Consider the following 20,077-nt stretch of genomic DNA (forward strand, 5'->3'; position numbering starts at 1 on the left):
GGAGGTGCCGAACTTACCGACCAGAGACTGTCACCCACAGCCAAGTCGGGGACACGACCTGCCCACGGTCGTCCGCAGCCGGTACCGCTGTGCTTCAGCCCGTTGTGGCCTGTCTGCTGTCTCCCGTGGCTGCTGCCGCATCAATCCTGCTCGCAGTGGCGGCCTGCCCGCTACTGCCCCACTACAGTCCGCAGTTGCGGCCTGTGCATCACTGCCCAGGGCTGCCATTACCCTGCTACAGTTGGCAGTTGGGGCCTGCTCCTCGCCTACGGAGAGACTCTTTGCACAGGCCCAGTCTGTGCACGTGGCCTACCAACCGCCACTCTTCCAGACTACATCACTACCCTGCTTGGGGGGATTGGAGTCCCCGTGGACTCGCTAGCGAACGGGACCCTGCTGTGGCTACCGCAAGGAAAGACTCCCTTAGGGCCTGTTGTGCCCCAACTTCTCCTGGGTGCGGGACACCTGAAGACTACGACATTTCCTCAACAGCTGGGCCCAGCGGCTGCAATGTCAAAGAAGCCACATCAGCGACATCAAAGCAGCCACATCAGCGATACCAAAGCAGCCACACCAGCGACACCGAGGGACGTCAGGTAGGATAAGTTGACTTTAGAAAATAAGGACCCGTAGTTGGCCGTTTCGTGGCCCCATAGTAGCTGGCCTTGTTGGGTCAGTCACATTCTCGTTAAAGAAAAGTGTTGTTATTGTTGTTGAGTCCCTGCGAGGACAATTAGGCTATGTGCACACAGTGCGGATCCTCCCACGTATTTTTCCGCGCGGATTTTACTAAATCCGCAGGTCAAGTGACCTGCATTATCCTGCGGAGTTCTTCCTTTTTTTGCGGTTTTACTGCCGTTTTTGTGCGGTTTTCCACCTGCGGATTTGTAGAATGGAGCAGGTGGAAAACTGCAGCAAATCCGCACAAAAGAAGTCACATGCTGCTTTTTTTTTCCGCGCAAAAAACACACGGAAAAATCCACAGCATGTGCACAGCGGTTTTTTTTTTTACATAGGCTATAATGGTACTGTACATCACCTGCAGTTCTGCTGCAGATCTGCAGCGGCAAATCCGCTGCGGATCCGCAGTAGAAACCGCACCGTGTGCACAGACCCTTATTGTTACCCCTTTTTGGTTGCTCAGTATAGCCCTAGCGGCTCCAGTTCATAAACGTTATTTTCCAAAACAACACTCGGTCTCGTGTTTCGTCACTGCATCCTGCGAACCTGCTGTTACCTACAAATGGACAAAAGAAACGATTGAAAAACATCAGTACAAAGATCAAGGACATAGTTCTGAAGCCCATTTGTTATTTTTGACTTTTGCAAGGTTTTTCGAGTTGTTTAATTGTCTCACAATAAAGAAGATACAATTTTTCCAAGGCATGATTCTGCCTGCTGGATTTCATAATGACCACATATCTATCTTTTGTGCTCAGAATGTGCCTAGTTTCTGTGGTCTAGATTTTAGCAAATTTTGCTCGTTTTTATGTTTTTTAATCGCATTGTACGCTGCTCTGTTTTTGTAATGAAGCTTTATGTTAATGGATACATGAATTTGCAATCTGTTTTTTTGCTCGTTTGTCTTTCTCTCATATTATTACGGTCATGGCTGAGAGTGTTGGCACACTTGAAATTGTTCAAGAAAATGAAGTTATTGAAATTACGCGTTTTGTTAAACACATGCTTATTTCCTTTGTGTGCATTGGAACAATAATAAAAAAATTGAGGAAAAAAAGGGTTTCTGTGTGGACTCATGTAAATCAGACGTGCGCACAAACCCCAAAAAACCGCTTCAAAACCTTCTGAAAAAAACACTTAAGGAAACCAAAGAATGAATGGGCAAACTCCTGCTTTTCCCGAGTCTATTTACCAGCTTTCAATTGCGCTGATAAAAACAATCCTGATTTGGAGTACAGATGATCGCAGTGAAAGGCTGAGCACCTGAGTGTTGTGCTTATCAAAACAATCTCCTGCAGCAGTAGGCTAAGTGCAGGTTTTTTCCCGCGGATCCGCAGGTAAAGTGACCTGCGGTTTTGCTGCGGTTTGGCCTGTGGTTTTTCCCTGTGGTTTCACACCTCTACTATGTTAAAGGTGTGAAACCGCAGCAGAATCCTCAGAAACAATTGACATGCTGCGGAAAAAAAACCGCAGCAAAACCGCGCGGAAAAAACCGCATCGTGAGCACTGCGGTTTTGAAAACCCATAGGGTTACATGGTACTGTACCATGTCTGCGGAACTGCTGCAGTTCTGCAGGGCCAAAACCGCAGCGGAACCGCAGCAAAAACCGCAGCGTGTGCACATAGCAGTATATCCCAAAAGTTAGTGAGACGCAGGTGCAGAGCTGACCCTTTCACTGCCATCCTCTGTTCTCCAAAGGAGTATATTCTTTTTTTTATTTTTAAAGATTTTTTTTTTTCATTTTTCACATTACATTATTGTTCCAAGACACACAAAGGAAATAAACATGTTTAGCAAAACATATGTCATTTTAATAATTTTCTGTGAGAAATATTTCATTTTCTGGAACTATTTCAAGGGTGCCAACACTTTCCGACATGACTGTATTTGTACAAGTAGATGTAGCTGTAACCGAAGTTTCCTGTAATTGGACATACACCCCTTTGGCAATGCACTTGGCAGCACAACAATCACACTGCCAATTCCCAGCTGCTCCGAATTCAGATTAGCTGCCGCAGCCCCCCTTCAGATAAATCTGTGCTGTTCAATAGGCAGCACAAAGGGTCCAAGCGAGCTGTCACCTCACCCCATATATACAGCTGAGACACGCTGCGCCCCAGTGATGGCTCTGTGACCTTGGTCAGCTGCTAATTCACCAAAGGGGTTTAACACTTGACCTCTGTGGAACTATGGATATATTGTTTGGGAATGGAATAATTAAACACCATGCTAAAAATTAATCTCAATGCATACAATTATGGGAAAAGGGATCTAAATAGAATCATTACTGTTTTCATGTCCTGATAGTTATCCAAGGTAACATTCTCCTACTATGTGTATAATTTAATCAACCCTGGTGAATCCTTTAATTCAATAGATTTTAAAGAGTAGGAGCTCACTCTTGTGGTAAATTATATTAATGTTTTCATTCAGCAAAATACAAAAAGAAGGAGCTCCCTCTTGTGGTAGATTATATTAATGTATTCATTCAACAGACTTCAAAGAGTAGGAGCTCCCTCTTGTGGTAGATTATATTAATGTTTTTATTCAACAGATTTCAAAGAGTAGGAACTCCCTCTTGTCGGACATTATATTAATGTATTCATAAAACAGAATTCAAAGAAAAGAAGCTCCCTCTTGTGGTAGATTATGTTAACCCCTTTGCCCCCAAGGGCCAAGTTTTACAATTCAGACCACTGTCCCTTTATGAGGTAATAACTCTGGAACACTTCCATGGATCCCAGTGATTCTGACATTGTTTTCTCCTGACATATTGTACTTCATGTTAGTGGTAACATTTCATTCTTATAACTTTGTTACAAAGTTATAAGGGTTAAAAGTTGACCAGAGATTTCTCATTTTTACAACACCATTTTATTTAGGGACCACATCACATTTGAAGTCACTTTGAGGGGTCTGTATGATAGAAAATACCCAAAAGTGACACCATTCTAAAAACTGCACCCCTCAAGGTGCTCAAAACCACATTCAAGAAGTTTATTAACCCTTCAGGTGCTTCACAGGAATTATTTGAATGTTTAAAGAAAATGAACATTTAACTTTTTTTCACAAAAAAATTACTTCATGTCCAATTGTTTTTATTTTCCGAAGGGTAACAGGAGAAATTGGACCCCAAAAGTTGTTTTGCAATTTGTCCTGAGTAGGCTGATACCCCATATGTGGGAGGAAACCACTGTTTGGGCGCATGGCAGAGCTTGGAAGGGAAGCAGCACCATTTGGGTTTTTCAATGCAGAATTTCCTGGAATTGAGATCAGACGCCATGTTGCATTTGGAGAGCTCCTGATGTGCCCAAACAGTGGAAACCCACAATTCTAACTCCAACCCTAACCCCAACACACCCCTAACCCTAATCTCATCCCTAACCCTAGCCCTAACTCTAGCCCTAGCCCTAATCTCAGCCCTAACCCTAGCCCTAGCCCTAACCCTAACCCTAATGGGAAAATGGAAATAAATACATTTTTTAAATTTTATTATTTTTCCCTAACTAAGGGGGGTGATAACGGGGGGTTTGATTTACTATTTATAGCGGATTTTTATGTTTGGCAGTTGTCACATGCTAAAAGACGCTTTTTATTGTAAAAATAGTTTTTGCATCACCACATTTTGAGAGCTATAATTTTTCCGGATTTTGACCCACAGAGTCATGTTAGATCTTATTTTTTGCGGGACGAGTTGACGTTTTTATTGGTACCATTTTCGGGCACGTGACATTTTTTGATCGCTTTTTATTCCGATTTTTGAGACACAGAATGAACAAAAACCAGCGTTTCATGAATTTCTTTTGGGGGGGTGCGTTTACACCGTTCCGCGTGCGGTAAAATTGATAAAGCGGTTTTATTCTTCGGGTCAGTACGATTACAGCGATACCTCATTTATATCATTTTTTTATGTTTTGGCGCTTTTATACAATAAAAACAATTTTACATAAAGAATAATTATTTTTGCATCGCTTTATTCTGCGAGCTATAACTTTTAATTTTTTGCTGATGATGCTGTATTGTTGCTTGTTTTTTGCAGGACAAGATGACGTTTTCAGTGGTACCATGGTTATTTATAAATATGTATACTTTTATTGTTTTTTTATTTACAAAAAAAAGAATTTATTAGGGAATATTTTTTTAATTTATTTAGGGATTTTTTTATAAATTATCTTTACACATGTGTTTTTTTTTGTACTTTATTTTATTGTCCCAGGGGGGAACATCACTGTGTAGTGTCAGATCGCTGATCTGACACTTTGCACAGCAAAGGCACTGAGGAAACCGCCTCCCTGCAGGACCCCAAAGGCCCCTGTAGCCATCTTGGATCCGGGGGCCTGCAGGGACAAGACCCTCGGAGCAGCGCTAGCACATCGTGCTGCTCCGAGGGTCTCAGGGAAGCATGCAGGCAGCCCTCTCCCTGTGTGATTCTTCCCTGTACCCCCGGTACACTGCGATCATATTTGAGATAATCAGCTGACACTAGGCCGCGATTAGTGGCGCTCCCCCCGTGTCATACGGGCCCAGGTACCGTGGACAGGATAGTACGTCGGATGTCAGAAAGGGGTTAATGTTTTCATTCAACAAAATACAAAGAGTAGGAGCTCCCTCTTGTTGGACATTTTATTAGGGTACGTGCACACGCTGCGGAATGGGATGCGGATTTGGCCGCGCGGATTTTTTAAAATCCGCAGGTAAATCTGCACTGCGGTTTTTAATATCCATAGGATATTATGGTACTGTACACCGCAGCAAAAACTGCTGCGGATTCGCAGCGGAACCGCAGCAGAATCCGCAGCGTGTGCACACATCCTAAATGTTTTCATAAAACAGAATTCTAAGAAAAAGAGCTCCCTCTTGTGGTAGATTATATTAATGTTTTCATTACACAGAATAGAAACAGTAGGTGCTCCCTCTTGTGGGACATTTTATTAATGTTTTCATAAAGCAGAATTCAAAGAGTAGTTGCTCCCTCTTCTGGTAGATTATATTAATGTTTTCATGCAACAGAATTCAAATGAAATGAGCTCCCTCTTGTTGGTTATTAATAAACAAGGGGGGGACCCCATGACATTTTTTTCATTTATTTATTAAATATAAGTACAAAAAACTACTCTCACAAGCTGATTATATATTGCACCGACATATTTCAATCTATCTATCTATTCTATTCTTACAGTCCGGGTTGTGAATTTACTGCACTTGGCTGATGAAATGTCGCGTTTACTTTGAGAGTTGTGCATAAAAATCGAACGGCAGACATATGGTCCGAGAGCCATGCAATTTTTTTTTCTTCCATTGACTTGCATTGGTGAGTGCAATTCAGTTTTTGAAGACAATTGCATTATTCTGCAATGTTTTTCTCAGTCCGATTCGAGCTGGGAAACAAATTGAAGATAGGCTCTGACTCATTTTCTAACATTAGTCAGACTGCAATGTGATGTATTCTCGCGTGGCATTGCTCCGTATTATATGCCACTGGTTTGAGTTAGGGGGCTTCTTAGGCTATTTACGCAGGACAATGTGCTGCAGAGAACAATGGTAGTCTATGCACACAGGACGATCTATTGCTGCGTGAATAATAAATGCGGTCTACCTGTTCGCAGATCACATTTAATATGTGGCCAATTAGCGGTTGTTTAACGCCACCAATTGGGTAACATAGACCAGGTATTTAATCTCCCATGTACATTTGACTAATATCAGCTGAACCTGCTAATAGCAATGAGTTAGGGTCCCGTTTCACATAGCGACGCACCAGCGATCCCGACAACGATACGACCCGGTAACAGGCAGATCTCTTCAGCGACGCAGCAACGATATGGCGATCCGTATGACGACCTCGCCGGTCGTTGGTACCTTGTCACACAGCAGCTATTCTGACGATTCCAGCCTGCATCCCTGAGTTCTGGTCGCCAACGAGGTCGCTCGTCAGAGTCAAACAGCGATGCGCGCTGGCCGGCGGGACACCGACGACGAAAAACTGGCTCAGGACATTTGAGCACGATCAGCGATATCCACCGGGGAGGGCGGTCGCCGCTATGTGTCACATGTAGCGAGATCGCTAGCGAGGTAGCTGTTGCATCACAAGATCGGTGATGCTTCAGCGACCTCGCTATGTGAGAAGGGGGCTTTAGGCTGACAGTGTAATGTGAATGAGAGCCCCCTATAGCGGATAATCTGGGGGCGGGGGACATATAGATCTGGCAGAATTCTGACTGTTGATCCTTTTGTTCTCTGAGATATAAGCTGCGGCTCAGGAGTTTAGCAGTGGCTCTCATAGAAAACACAGGAGCACTTGGCACAGCGAGTGGTCCTGTGTGTTAGAGAGTCAGGTGAGATAGCAGCCAAACAATCAACTGAACCATTGTTTGGTCAGCAGCTATCTAAAAAGTATGGCGGCTTTAGCCACAAAGTATATCAATAGATATACTCGTCTTCATCATTTGTTATGATTGTTCCAAAATGAATCTTTCCTTACTTATGATGAACCTGTCTTTCAGCTATCTGTTTACACGCTAGAATCATTGTATTTTGCAAACACATTTTTAAGCAAGTCAGGTTCATTTTCTGGCAGATGAGACAGATTTTAATCAGATCCAATGGCCATTCACACACACCAATATTGGTCTCCGAAGACATACAATGGACATTAGGGCTAGGACATTTTGAAGCATCCTGCTGATAAACCTAATGTGACAATGTCAGATTTTCAGTTTTTTCAAAGGAAGAAATCCGTTCAAGAATTATTAAAGTTACAGATGATTTTAAGGAAAGGATTGTGTTGGACCACAGACTAGTGATAAGAAATTGAATGTAAAATGATAATATAAAAAAACAATAAATAGAAAAGAAGCCATCATAACTTCCTCTTGTAGATATATTCATGCGAAAGGGGGTTTTCCCTTTCAACAATACTAATCTTGTCACTACGGCAAATCAGTTTATATTCATTTTCCTTGGGTCTAGCGCTGCTGCTCAGGTGACTGTACAGGCTGAACCAGTGACATTAGATCACCATTGCTGCAGCCATTACATGAGTGGGGAAGATGAAGCGATGGATCCAGGAACTATGAGTACTCTATAGTTTTATTATTTAAAATATGGGCAGACCGAATTAGAGAAAAAAAGTTGAAATGGGAAAGCCTCTCTAAATCACGCCATGGACATGCACATGAAAGGTAAACATTAAAGCTGGGCAGATACAGTCTGAAGTTAGTGATACAGTCAATCATAGCAGACAGGATGCAATTTCCATCTATTGTCTAGGGCAGTGTTCCCCAACTCCGGTCCTCAAGAGCCACCAACAGGTCATGTTTTCAGGATTTCCTCAGTATTGCTCAGGTGATGGAATTATCACCTGTGCAATACTAAGGAAATCCTGAAGACATGACCTGTTGGTGGCTCTTGAGGACCGGAGTTGGGGAACACTGGTCTAGGGCAAGCTTTATCCATATTAGAGCTCCCTTTTTATTTATCCCTAAAAATATTGCAATCATCCACAGTAATTACACAAAACTATGGTCCAGCTTTTCTGCCATATGTGAGCTAACTTGAATGAGGTCCATTCCCTAGAATGTGATTGGATTTACATTTTTTACTATGTTGTCCCATGTTTGAATGACATCTTTTTTTCCTGGTTGAAAATTTACAGCTCCCCCTCTTGTTTCAAGGATTCTTTCCAAGACACATGCGTCATCATTTGTGGTGCCACGTGATCATCCTTTAACCCATGTAGGCTTTCTCCTCTTCTATCATCCACCAACGACACATGATCCTTATTTGGCTGCTGTGTCAGATTCTTTACTTCACGTGATTGCTCCTCAGTTAGATGTTGTTCTTTGATAGATATTACTTCATCCAGATACTTTCGAAGAGACCCCATTTCTCTCTTAGGTGTCTGGCTCCTTGGACTACCCCAATGTGCAGCCTCTTGGGTCTCATGTTGAAAATGTAATACTCTTGACAAAGCTTCATTATGCAAGGACCTGGAAAATACTAGGAAGCACAAAAAATGTTAGATGGATTATATGACATTTTTACTTTAATCCTCCTGTTTCTACAAAGAGCTTATAAGAGGATAAACATTTTGATGGGAGTGTTTCTATAACCTGTTGGTACGCCGCCATTTTTTTTTTCTACCATACCATATGCATTTGAAGCAGGAAAAAAAATTTCAAGCAGTGTAGAATGGAAAATATAAACCACAAATCCACGATTGTTGCAAAAACAAAGCCTGAAAAAAATTTAAAAATGATCTGTTAACTTTGTTTTGTGGGTTGACATAATTATGGTTGTACTAATTTATATTCTGACAAATATGAAAGGAGTGATATGGAAATTTTTCTAGGTTTTAGATTTCACTCTTTACATTGTTGGGAAAAGGAGGGGGATTTAATATAAAAATTTTTGGCAATAGATTGCTGCTTGAGCCGTTTCTAACGGATGATTACTAAATATGTGAACTTAGCCTTACACTGCCGGAACTTGGGCTGTATGGAGGAAGCCATTGTTGAAAAAATATAAATGATATGAATTCTGGCAAATGGTGATACGAACCCAATTTTTTTTACCACTTTACTTTTACAAATCACTTAAAAGAAAAGTAAGCAAATTTGTTATTGGCATAATCATATTGACCTGAAGAATCATATTTCCAGGTCATTATGTGTTTATTGTTATGCTGTAATGTCTATTGTCTGTAGAAGTCCCCTCTATAATGTTAAGTGCTGCGGAATATGTTGGAGCTATAGAAATAAAATTATCATTATTATTTTTTCTATATAATGAACACCCAAAAAACAATGGCGAAACTGCATTTTTTTCACCATTTCATTTGGCATGGACTTTTTTTTACCCATGTTTAAAGTGCTTAAAACGTAAAATGGAAGTGTCATTCAAAAGTACAACTTGTCCTACAAAAAAAACAAGCTCTTATATAGATATGTCGATGGAAACATTAAAAAGTTAAGGATGGTTTGGAGCTTAACTAGTTAAGTAGAGGCCCACTGACCGGGATTGGCCAGGAATAAAATAAAATGGGAGTGTAGGTACTGTCCTAATGGGGTACACCATGTCGTGGTGGGACAGCTTTATGCTTTTATTGATCAAAAACAGTGTTTACTAAGTACCTTATGTTAATTATTTAATGAACTTGCTTTTTTACTTATTTATTTTCATTAGGGTATATGCAGGGGCGCACCTACCATAAGGCAAGTTGAGCACTCTGTCTCAGGCGGCGGTGTGTCCCTGAAGACAGGGGGCGGCAGATTCTCCTCTCCTACATCTGCTTGGGTTGCTCATATATGGCTGTTCTGTGAGCACAAGACCTGTGATGAAGTCACAGGAGGGGAGAAGTGAGGGGTCACATGATCAGGGGCCTCAGTGTGTGCAGGACCAAAACTCAGTACTACACTGTCACTAGCTAATTCTAGCTGTTTTCCCCAAACATCTATACCAGTTACAGTAAAACATTGTACACTGCACTTTTTACATTTGCCTTTTTCATCAGACAGGTCCACACATCAGTCCATTCCCCTACAGAGGCATACAAAGAGGAACTGTGTGTGTATGAGGTGTGCAGAGCCGTGCGTGTACAAGGTGTATGGTGGGGAGCATTCATACCTCCCAACCATCCTGGATCCGGTGGGACAGTCCTAATTTTGAGATTCTGCCCCGCTGTCCCAGCCGGGAGCTTACTTTTCCGGCGAACCCAGGAGTACATGGCGAAGCCCCGAGGAGCACTTTAAAACTCGCACATGATGTTCCACTGGAAGTGATGTGCTGGAGGCTGACCAGAAATGAGGTAATTTCGGGAAGAGAGTGTAACAGAACCATGGAGGCACTTCAGGGAATGCTTCAACTCTATCACCGTTTCTTCCTCCGACAGCACAGACAGCAGGATTGCCTTGGAATCAGGGATGCCGGCCATGTGAGCAGATCATGATATGTCCTGCACCAGGAGGCTTAGGTGAGCATTACAATGGGAGCCGGGCTGCTATAGTATCTTTATAAAATCTTTCTTTCTCTGTTTCTTTCTGTTTCTCTCTGTTCTTTCTTTCCCTCTCAAATCTTTATTTCTCTCACTCTTTTTCTTTCACTCTCTGTTCTTTCTTTCCCTCTCTAATCTTTCTTTCTCTCTCTGTTTCTCTCTTTGTTCTTTCTTTCCCGCTCTTACCTTTCTCTCTCTGTTCTTTCTCTCTTTCATTTTCTCTCTCTGTTCTTTCTTTCTTTCTCTGTTCTTTCTTTCTTTCTTTCTTTCCCCTCTTTCTTTCTCTCTGTTCTTTCTTTCCCCTCTTTCTTTCTCTCTCTCTGTTCTTTCTTCCTTCCCCTCTTTCTTTCTCTCTCTTTTCTTTCTCTGTCTCTGTTCTTTCTTTCCCTCTTTCTTTCTCTCTCTGTTCTTTCTTTCTCTCTCTATTCTTCCTTTTTCTCTTTTCTTTCTGTTCTCCCTTTCTCTCTCTCTGTTCTTCATTTCTCTCTCTGTTCTTTCTTTCTCTTTCTTTCTTTCTCTGTTCTCTCTCTCTGTCCCCTCTTTATTTCTCTCTCTGTTCTCTCTTTCTTTCTCTCTGTTCTTTCTTTCTTTCTCTTTGCTTTCTTTCTTTCTTTTCCTCAGTACCAGTCAGTGTGCATAGTACCAGCCAATGTGCCCTCAGTACCAGTCAGTGTGATCAGCAGTGCTAAATGGGTGCAATTGGGGCATGGATATGGGTGTGACTAGTGTTGAAATGGGTATGGTAATGGGTGTGGCCTAAAATTTGCCGCGGGGCATAATGGAGCACGGGGTAGCAGAACGGAGCACGGAAGGGGCAGAATGGAGCACAGAGGGGGCAGAATGGAGCATGGAGGAGGCAGAATGGAGCACGGAGGGGGCAGGATGGAGACAGATGGGGCAGGATTGGAGACAGATGGGGCAGGATAATGGGGCAGGATGGATACGATGGAGGCAGATGAAGCGGGATCATGGGGCAGGATGGATACGATTGAGTCAGGTGGGGCAGGATCATGGGACATCACATGGGGGCACAATGGATACTCATGAGGGCAGGATGGGAGAACATACAGCTGGATCCAGGAATTTGACCCACGGAGGCCAGGATATACCATAAGGGCTAATTAAGGGATTATCTGTGTAGCAAGGTGGATATTAAAACTTATCCTTTATTAGTTAAAATTGTAAAAAGCCAAATTAGTCAAACAACAAAAACAAAGGGGTACCACAGTGAAGGAAGTGCCTTATAACCAATGAACAGAAAAAGGGGGAGTTGTTAAAAAGGTACTACTGGCCTCTGAGATCCTCAATATTAATCTGACCTGATAGCAAAATGACTATGGTTGCCCATAGGATGAATAGTATAGACATGATCTCATTTATATGGTACAAATAAGTTGTGCTTATAAGAAAAGGATGTTATACCCATACATGTTATTGTGACTTACTTGGACAAGTGGATGACATATCCTCAGGGGAACTATAGTCATTTTGCCATCAGAGTAATATTGAGGATCTGAGAGGCTAGTAGTACCTTTTTAACAATCCCCTGCCCCCCCTTTTTTTCTGTTTGTTGGTTTTAGGGCACTTCCTTTACTGTGGTACCCCTTTGTTTTTGTTTGACTAATTTGGCTTTTTACAACTTTGCCTAATAAAGGTTAAGTTTTAATATCCACCTTGCTACACAGATAATCTATTTTGTGGATTGTTCTATTCCTGCTTTAAATGCTAATTAAGGGATATTATTACTGCAGTGATGTATTTATTTTATTTTTTGAGGATACTGTTTTAAATGGGTGGGCGGTCCTGTTGATGTGCAGAGCGACACTGTCGCTTTTTTTCTTCATCTGGTGTAGTTTAGAATTTGGAATAAAATTAAGTAATGTGTTCTGGAAGTGGTGCTCTAGATACTGTAACTGTGTTATTTCCTGCAGAGATGATCCCTGGCTGGAAGAAGTGATGGCGGTCTGTGCTGGATGAAAAATGAAAACCAAAGATGAAGGACTTCACCTAGAGACGTCACTGGTGAGTTAGTGTGTTACCTGTACACTGACACTATACACTGCACACTATATACAGCGGTCCGGTGTATAATTTTACCAGTGATCATTGTATTACCTATGCATTATATACAGAGCTCCTGTGTAGAATGACACCGGTAGTCACTGTATTACCTGTACATTGACGCTATATAAAGAGCTCCTGTGTATGTCACTGGTGATAACTGTATTACCTGTACACAATACACTGTATACAGAGTTCCTGTGTGTAATGTCACCGTCTAAACCTTTTATCTGTGCCATCTTGTGACTGCAACTTCTGTCTGCATGAAGTCAGAAGTAGCAGAAACCCTCTATCAAGCCACGTTCACACGTTCAGTATTTTACCTCAGTATTTGTAGGCCAAAACCAGGAGTGGAACAATCAGAGGAAAAGTATAATACAAACATGTCACCACTTCTGAATTTCTCACCCACTCCTGATTTGGCTTACAAATACTGAGGTAAAATACTGACCAAATACTGAACATGTGAATATGGCTTTAGGCTGGTTTCACACATCCTGATATTTCTGGTACCGGAAAAACCGGAAGTGGAGATATCCGTGTCCGTGTGTGTAATTCGTGTGGCAACTATGTGCCGCATCAGTCCCACATGGACGCCTACCGGGGAAGAAGCGCTACAGTAAGCACTGTTCCTCGACCAGGGGTGCACCTAAAATGAAGCAAGTTGATCACTTCGCCTCAGGCGGATTGAGTCCCTGAAGACAAGTGTAAAGATCGTTGTTTCAAATATATTCCTATTTAAAAGTGTATGTATTTTACATATGCATCAGGTTAGGCTAGTAAAGAGTAAACCAGATTTATTTGTTCTGATTTTACTATGGGAGGGGTGCCATTTTGCAGTTTGCCTCAGGCAGCAGAGAGGCTAGGTTCACCCCTGGGTATATGCACTTTTCTTTGCTTTTGTTTATTTCCATGGCCAGTGTGAACATGCTTTTACATCATGCATGTTATTCAAGTTATACCACAGCTCAGTTTTCTATTTTTCTAAGGGCTAAGGGGTCAGTATACTGTGTGGGGGGCATTAGGAGAGCATTATACTGTGTATAGGGGAGCTGTACAGGGGGGAGACTAGGGACATGATTAAATGTTAAGTGGGCACTTATTGTTATAGGGAAACTCTGGTCATTGTGACTGTCAAATGGGCACACAGAGGGCATTATTACTTTCTATGGGGTAAAAGGTGGGCATTGTTTTCTAGGGCACGTGCAGAGAGCATTAATATATTATAGTGGGTTTTTTTACCATCTAGAGGGCACACATTACAACACAATATGTGCAGTAATAGGGACACAGCTGACATGTGCCCCCAACAGCTGCGGGTGAAATTGCGATCCACCCGAGGCTGTTAACGTGTTAAATGCCGCTGACAATCCCCGTGATGGGTTGCCGATGGGTTGTCATCTCCGAACTGCTATGGGCGCTGCCCAAAAACGGACGATCTATCAATACATAAAAATAATTAATCCAACCGGTAAACGACATAACGAGAAAAAAAATCAAAATGCCATAATTACGATTTTTTTATCACCACATAATTACCTCATAAAAATTCAATAATGGATGATCAAAAGATCGTATCTACACCAAAATGGTATCAATAAAAACGCCAGCTCGACACGCAAAAGTCGTCACCCAGCCCCAGATCACAAAAAATGGAGACGTTATGGGTCTCGGAAAATGATGACTTTTTTTGTTTACAAATTTTGGCTTTTTTTTCACCACTTAAATAAAAAAATAACCTATACATGTTTGGTATCTACAAACTCGTAATAACCTGGAGAATCATAATGGCATGTCAGCTTTAACATTCAGTGAAAATGGTAAAAAAAAAAAACACAAAAAACAATTGTGGAATTGCATTTTTTTGCAATTTCACTGCACTTTGATTTTTTTCTACTGTTTTCCAGTACACTACATGGCCATACTGATGGAAAAATAAAAATGTTATGGCTCTGAGAAGAAAAGGAGCAATAAATGAAAACTCAAAAACAGAAAAGCTGAAGAGGTTAATCTTAGTACTGTAGTGTGGCTAATGGTCGCATAGTCGATGGGAGGTAAAGTGAGTTTGGAAAGTATTCAGACCCCTTTAAATTTTTCACTCTTTGTTTCATTACAACCATTTGGTAAATTCAAAAAAGTTCAGAAATGTCAAAATTTTTGCTAATTTATTAAAAAAGAAAAGCTGAAATATCACATGGTCATAAGTAGAGATGAGCGACTTTGCCTTTTTTCGGGTCGAGTCGGGTTTCATGAAACCCGACTTTCGCAAAAGTCGGGTCGAACGCAATCGGCCGATTATCGTGAAAAGTCGAAGGCCGACTGAAACATGAAACTCAATGCAAGTCAATGGGGAAGAAAAGTCGGCAGTGAAACACACCTACAGTGCCCATTTTAATGCCAAAAGCATCAATTCTTATTACTTAAGCTTGTCAACCTTAATTTACTTTATAATAATAGTTAGGCATTGAAAACTGGGGGTTATTTGGCTAAAGTTGTGGGGGGGGTAGGGCTGGCACCAGATTTTCATGGGCCCAGGGCCACAGAGTGTCACTCGGCTCCTTTAACACATGCCACAATTCATGATCCTCTGATACGGCAGAGAAATAGCGGTATAGTACAATGAAAAATACTTCAATTCTTACATCACATGACTGATATCCATTTTAAATTCTCCAATAGCTCCAAAAACGGACAGTATATTACTCCATACAGTATTATGGCGACCGCATAGTGCGCCATACAGAGTAATGAGGCCCATATATTTCTCCATACAGAATCATTGGTCCCACATAATGTTCGATATAGTATATGATGAGCTCCACATAATGCTACAGTATATGTTGGTCCCCATGGATGAAGCTCCACTGTCTTATGGGCCCAAATAATGCTCCATATATAATGGGCCCCATTTCTAATGCTCCAGTGTATAATGGGCCCTGTAAATGCTGCTCCAGTGTCTGATGTCCTCCATTTGGAAAGCTCCAGCATATGATGGGCCTCACGGATGATGCTCTAGTGTACGATTGGTCCAAATAATGCTCCATATATAATCTGCGCCATTTACAATACTCCAGTATATGATGGGCCCCATGGATGATGCTCCAGTGTCTTATGGGCCCAAATAATGCTCCATATAATGGGGCCCCATTTCGAATGCTCCAGTGTATAATGGGCCCTGTAAATGCTGCTCCAGTGTCTGATGTCCACCTTTGGAATGCTCCAATGTATGGTGGGCCGCGTATATCATTCTCCAGAGTATAGTGCTCCCCAAAAATTGCTCCCAACCTTTAAAACAATTAAATAAGTCTCCTCGCTAGGGAATCCCTGTACTCTGGACTGCTCCTCGTCCCCATCTTCCATCTCTCTGCACTTGGACTGTTTAGGCAGAGGGCGTACAGACGTGATGTCATCGCGCTCTCTGACCAGAATGTCACTGTCAGGAAACGTGGAAGATGTCACGGCGGTGGAGCAGGGAGAGGTAAGTATTTCAACTTTGCATGTGCTGTGATCCTGAGCAAGCAGGGGGGCCCACTCGTTGACGACGGCACTGGCACAGGGCCCCTCATAGTACGGCGGTGTGTCTGACAGCGGGTGGAGGGCCCTCCCACTGGCAGAGACACTTTTGCGCACTATAAGGGGCACTGTGACAGAGCCGTCACCCATGAGTATGCCCCCCCACCTGCTCAAGGAACCTGCACTTTCATCTGCACCTTCCTCTTTGTCACCGTGTAAGGTGGTATAGTATGAGGGAAGGGGAACCTGAGTTTCATCAGGGTCAGATTCTGGCTGTGTAGAGCGCGAGGGGAATGTAGTGGTCAGATTCATCTTGGACTGGGGAATTCACAATTTGACTTGATAACCCAGGCATGGTATGTGAAAAGAGCTCCATGGAGTAACCTGTCGTGTGGCCTGCCGCATCCTTCACTTTTGGTAGGGGTGAAGGACACAAGAAAAGGTGTTGTTCCTGACCAGGAGCCTCCACTGATGACTCAGTGCTTTTATTTTTTGAAACTTCAGAAGAGGAGGCGATAGAGCTGGAGGCTGTGTCAGCAATGTAAGCCAAAACTTGTTCCTGAAGCTCTGGCTTTAAAAGCAGTTTACCTACTCCCAGAAAAGGGAGCCTTCAAGGCCTTGTGGAGCCAGATGATGACGCAGGCTCAACACCTCCTGCCTTAGGTGCTATTGTGCTTTTGCCACTACCAGCAGATGCACCACCACCATCAGTACCAGCTGGCAACCCCCACCCACGTTCATGGCCTCTTCCACCATACTTCCTCATTTTTGGGAAAATGTACCCAAAATACCACCAGTTATATGGTACTGTAAAACAAGGTACAAGGTGTATATAGTATTGGGGAGAATTTGAATCTCCCTAGAGATTTTAGGAGGCTTAACTATTATCTCAGGCCCACTCTAGATTACACCTCAATTTAACAGGCTGAAAATGGCTGGTGCATGATAAAGTACAAGGTGTATATAGTATTGTGGAGAATTGGAAGCTCCCTAGAGATTTTAGGAGGCTGACAATGATGCGCTCAGTCCAAGTATGGCAGCAGGCAGCATAAAAAGCAGGACTGCTGCACACAAAGTGTGGAAAAATGAATGCTTGGTAACTGTGCAGAAAAGAGGAAGACAAGTATTTTTGCTTTTCAAAAAGCAGTTTGCACAGCAGTGTGCAAACAGCAATGCAGCTATCAGGGAGCCTTATAAGGCAGCCTAATAACCAACAGAGCTGATGCACAAAAATAGAGCCTCCCCTGTCACTGCACAGAAACTGTTGTGTTGTACAGTGAAAATCGCTACCAGCAGAAGCAGTTTTTTTGTTCTTCTTCCCTGCCTAACGCTCTCCCTAGAGAATCATCAGCAGCAGCTCTCCCTATGCCAAGATCGGCAGAGGTAAGATGGTGGTCAGCGTGCACGGCCTTTTATAGCCCCTGTGACGCCACACAAAGCAAACCAATCACTTGCATGCCCTTCTCAAAGATGGTGGTGACCACTGCCCATGTCACCGCATTGCCCACAGTGTGCGTCCTCCATCATTGGCTGAAAAAGGGCGCTGGAAGCATCATTTGAAACATGATTTTGGCGCTCTGGTAGCCGACCTCATGGCCGACCTCATGGCCGACCTCACGCTATGGTCGGGTTTCGTTTCATGAAATCCGACTTTAGCGAAAGTCGGCGACTTATGAATTTGACCAACCCGTTTCGTTCAACTCTAATAATAATAATAATAAATTTTATTTCTATAGCGCGGACATATTCCGCAGCACTTTACATTTCGGAGGGGATTTGTACAGACAATAGACATTACAGCATAACAATAATCACAGATTATAACAAATACCAAGAGGAATAAGGGCCCTGCTCGCAAGCTTACAATCTATGAGGAAAAAAAAGACACGAAAGGTGGGTGGTAACAGTTGCCCTGAGTGTATGGACCAGCTATAATGTTAAGTATGTATCAGTACAGACACAGGGCTAATGGATGCATAAAGCATGTGGGAACATGATGCGGGGAACCTAGTTATGGTAAAACTTTTGGCTGTGCCACACAGGGATAGATTAGGTTAATGTGTTGAGGCGGTAGGCCAGTCTGAATAAATGCGTTTTCAGGGCACGCTTAAAATTGTGGGGATTGGGGACTAATCGTATTGACCTGGGAAGTGCATTCCAAAGAATTGGCACAGCATGTGTAAAGTCTTGGAGACGGGAGTGGGAGGTTCTGATTATTGAGGATGCTAACCTCAGGTCATCAGCAGAACGGAGGGCGTGGGTAGGGTGGTATACTGAAACAAGGGAGGATGTTGTGAGTTCATTTTCCCCTTCACCATTGAGGTCTGATGAACTCCCTCTTCTGGTGAAGGAAGGTAGTGAGGCTGATTACCAAGCACCTGTGCAGGATGATGATGAATGGGTGACTGGAATTGCTGTCTGGATATAAGGCAGCCGACGCCCTTCTGCCTTGCTGGTGATCTCTCTGAGGGATTCTAGGAGACCAGTCTGATTCCTGCTCCTCAAAAGCTAAGTTTTCTGCTCTGCTTTTTGCATTTGTGTTTTGGTTTTGTTTTGCCTTGTTTTTCTGGATTTCTGCCATTCCCTGCTGGGGTGAGCTGGATTCCTTTTTGCTCTGTCTTCAGAAAATACCTGAGTACTGATATAGTCTTTTTGAAGCCTAGCGTCTTCAGGGCTTTTTTCCCTATCAGTCTGCTGGCTCTTGTTTTGATAGGGTTTTTGGTGGATTGCAGACAGCAGCTTTTCTTTCCTTTCCTATTTAGTTAGCTTGGGCCCCATCATTTGCTCAGCCTATCTTTCTATCTGTGTGAGTGTTTTTTCATCTTGCTTCACCGTCATTATATGTTGGGGGCTGCCTATTGCTTTGGGGTCTGCTCTGGGGCAGTTTAGATTTCCCTTTCTGTCTTTAGGCTATTTAGTTCTACGGCTGTGATCGAGGGGTCTAGGGCACCATAGGAACCCTCCACGGCTACTGCTAGTTGCTGTTGATAGGTTCAGGGGTCTGCAATCCGATAGCTGCCAACTTCTCTGGTTTTCTGGACTTAGCTAGTATTTCTGTTTTTGCCTCCTACGGTGACTCATTCATAATAGGAGATGTAGGGTGGTGCTGAGTCATGGAGGGCTTTGTGGGTGAGGGTAATAAGTTTATACTGATTTCTGGAGTGGATGGGTAGCCAGTGTAATGACTGGCACAAGGTAGAGGCATCGGTTTAACGATTGGTGAGGAATATGATCCTGGCTGCAGCATTCAAGACAGATTGGAGAGGGGAGAGTTTGGTAAGAGGGAGACCGATTAGAAGAGAGTTACAATAGTTGAGACGAGAATGAATAAGAGAAACAGTAAGAGTTTTTGCAGACTCAAAAGTAAGAAAAGGTCGAATTCTAGAAATGTTTTTGAGGTGCAGATAACAAGAGCGAGCCAGTGATCGAATGTGGGGGGCAAAGGAAAGCTCGGAATCAAGTATGACCCCAAGACAGCGGGCATGTTGCTGGGGAGTAATAGTGGAGCCACACACAGCAATGGCAATGTCGGGTATAGGTACATTAGTAGAGGGAGGAAACACAAGGAGTTCAGTCTTTGACAGGTTCAGTTTCAGATACAGTGAGGACATGATGTTAGACACAGCGTTTAGACAATCGCCGGTGTTTTCTAGAAAGGCCGGCGTGATGTCAGGAGAAGAAGCGTATAATTGGGTGTCATCAGCATAGAGATGGTACTGGAAACCAAATCTACTGATTTGTTTGACCAATAGGGGCAGTGTACAAGGAGAAGCGGAGGGGGCCTAGGACTGATCCTTGAGGAACCCCAACAGTAAGGGAAAGGTGAGAGG

The 20,077-nt window shown here is 42.9% G+C and overlaps 1 protein-coding gene across 6 annotated transcripts in view; it reads right to left on the reverse strand.

Annotated features, from left to right (window-relative positions):
• Positions 1–5,578: 5,578 nt before the first annotated feature.
• LOC141075867 (cyclic AMP-responsive element-binding protein 3-like protein 3) overlaps positions 5,579–20,077 on the reverse strand; it is a 227,420-nt gene continuing 212,921 nt past the window's right edge. For all 6 annotated transcript variants that reach the window (XM_073563031.1, XM_073563030.1, XM_073563029.1 and 3 more), the window contains one exon: positions 5,579–8,680. In XM_073563031.1, the coding sequence (XP_073419132.1) occupies positions 8,331–8,680 (350 nt within the window). In that variant the 3' untranslated portion in view covers positions 5,579–8,330. The remainder of the gene's footprint in view (positions 8,681–20,077) is intronic.

This window comes from Dendrobates tinctorius, unplaced genomic scaffold, assembly GCF_039654945.1.
Source record: "Dendrobates tinctorius isolate UK_male_01 unplaced genomic scaffold, ASM3965494v1 ptg000377l, whole genome shotgun sequence".
Classification (NCBI taxonomy): domain Eukaryota; kingdom Metazoa; phylum Chordata; class Amphibia; order Anura; family Dendrobatidae; genus Dendrobates; species Dendrobates tinctorius.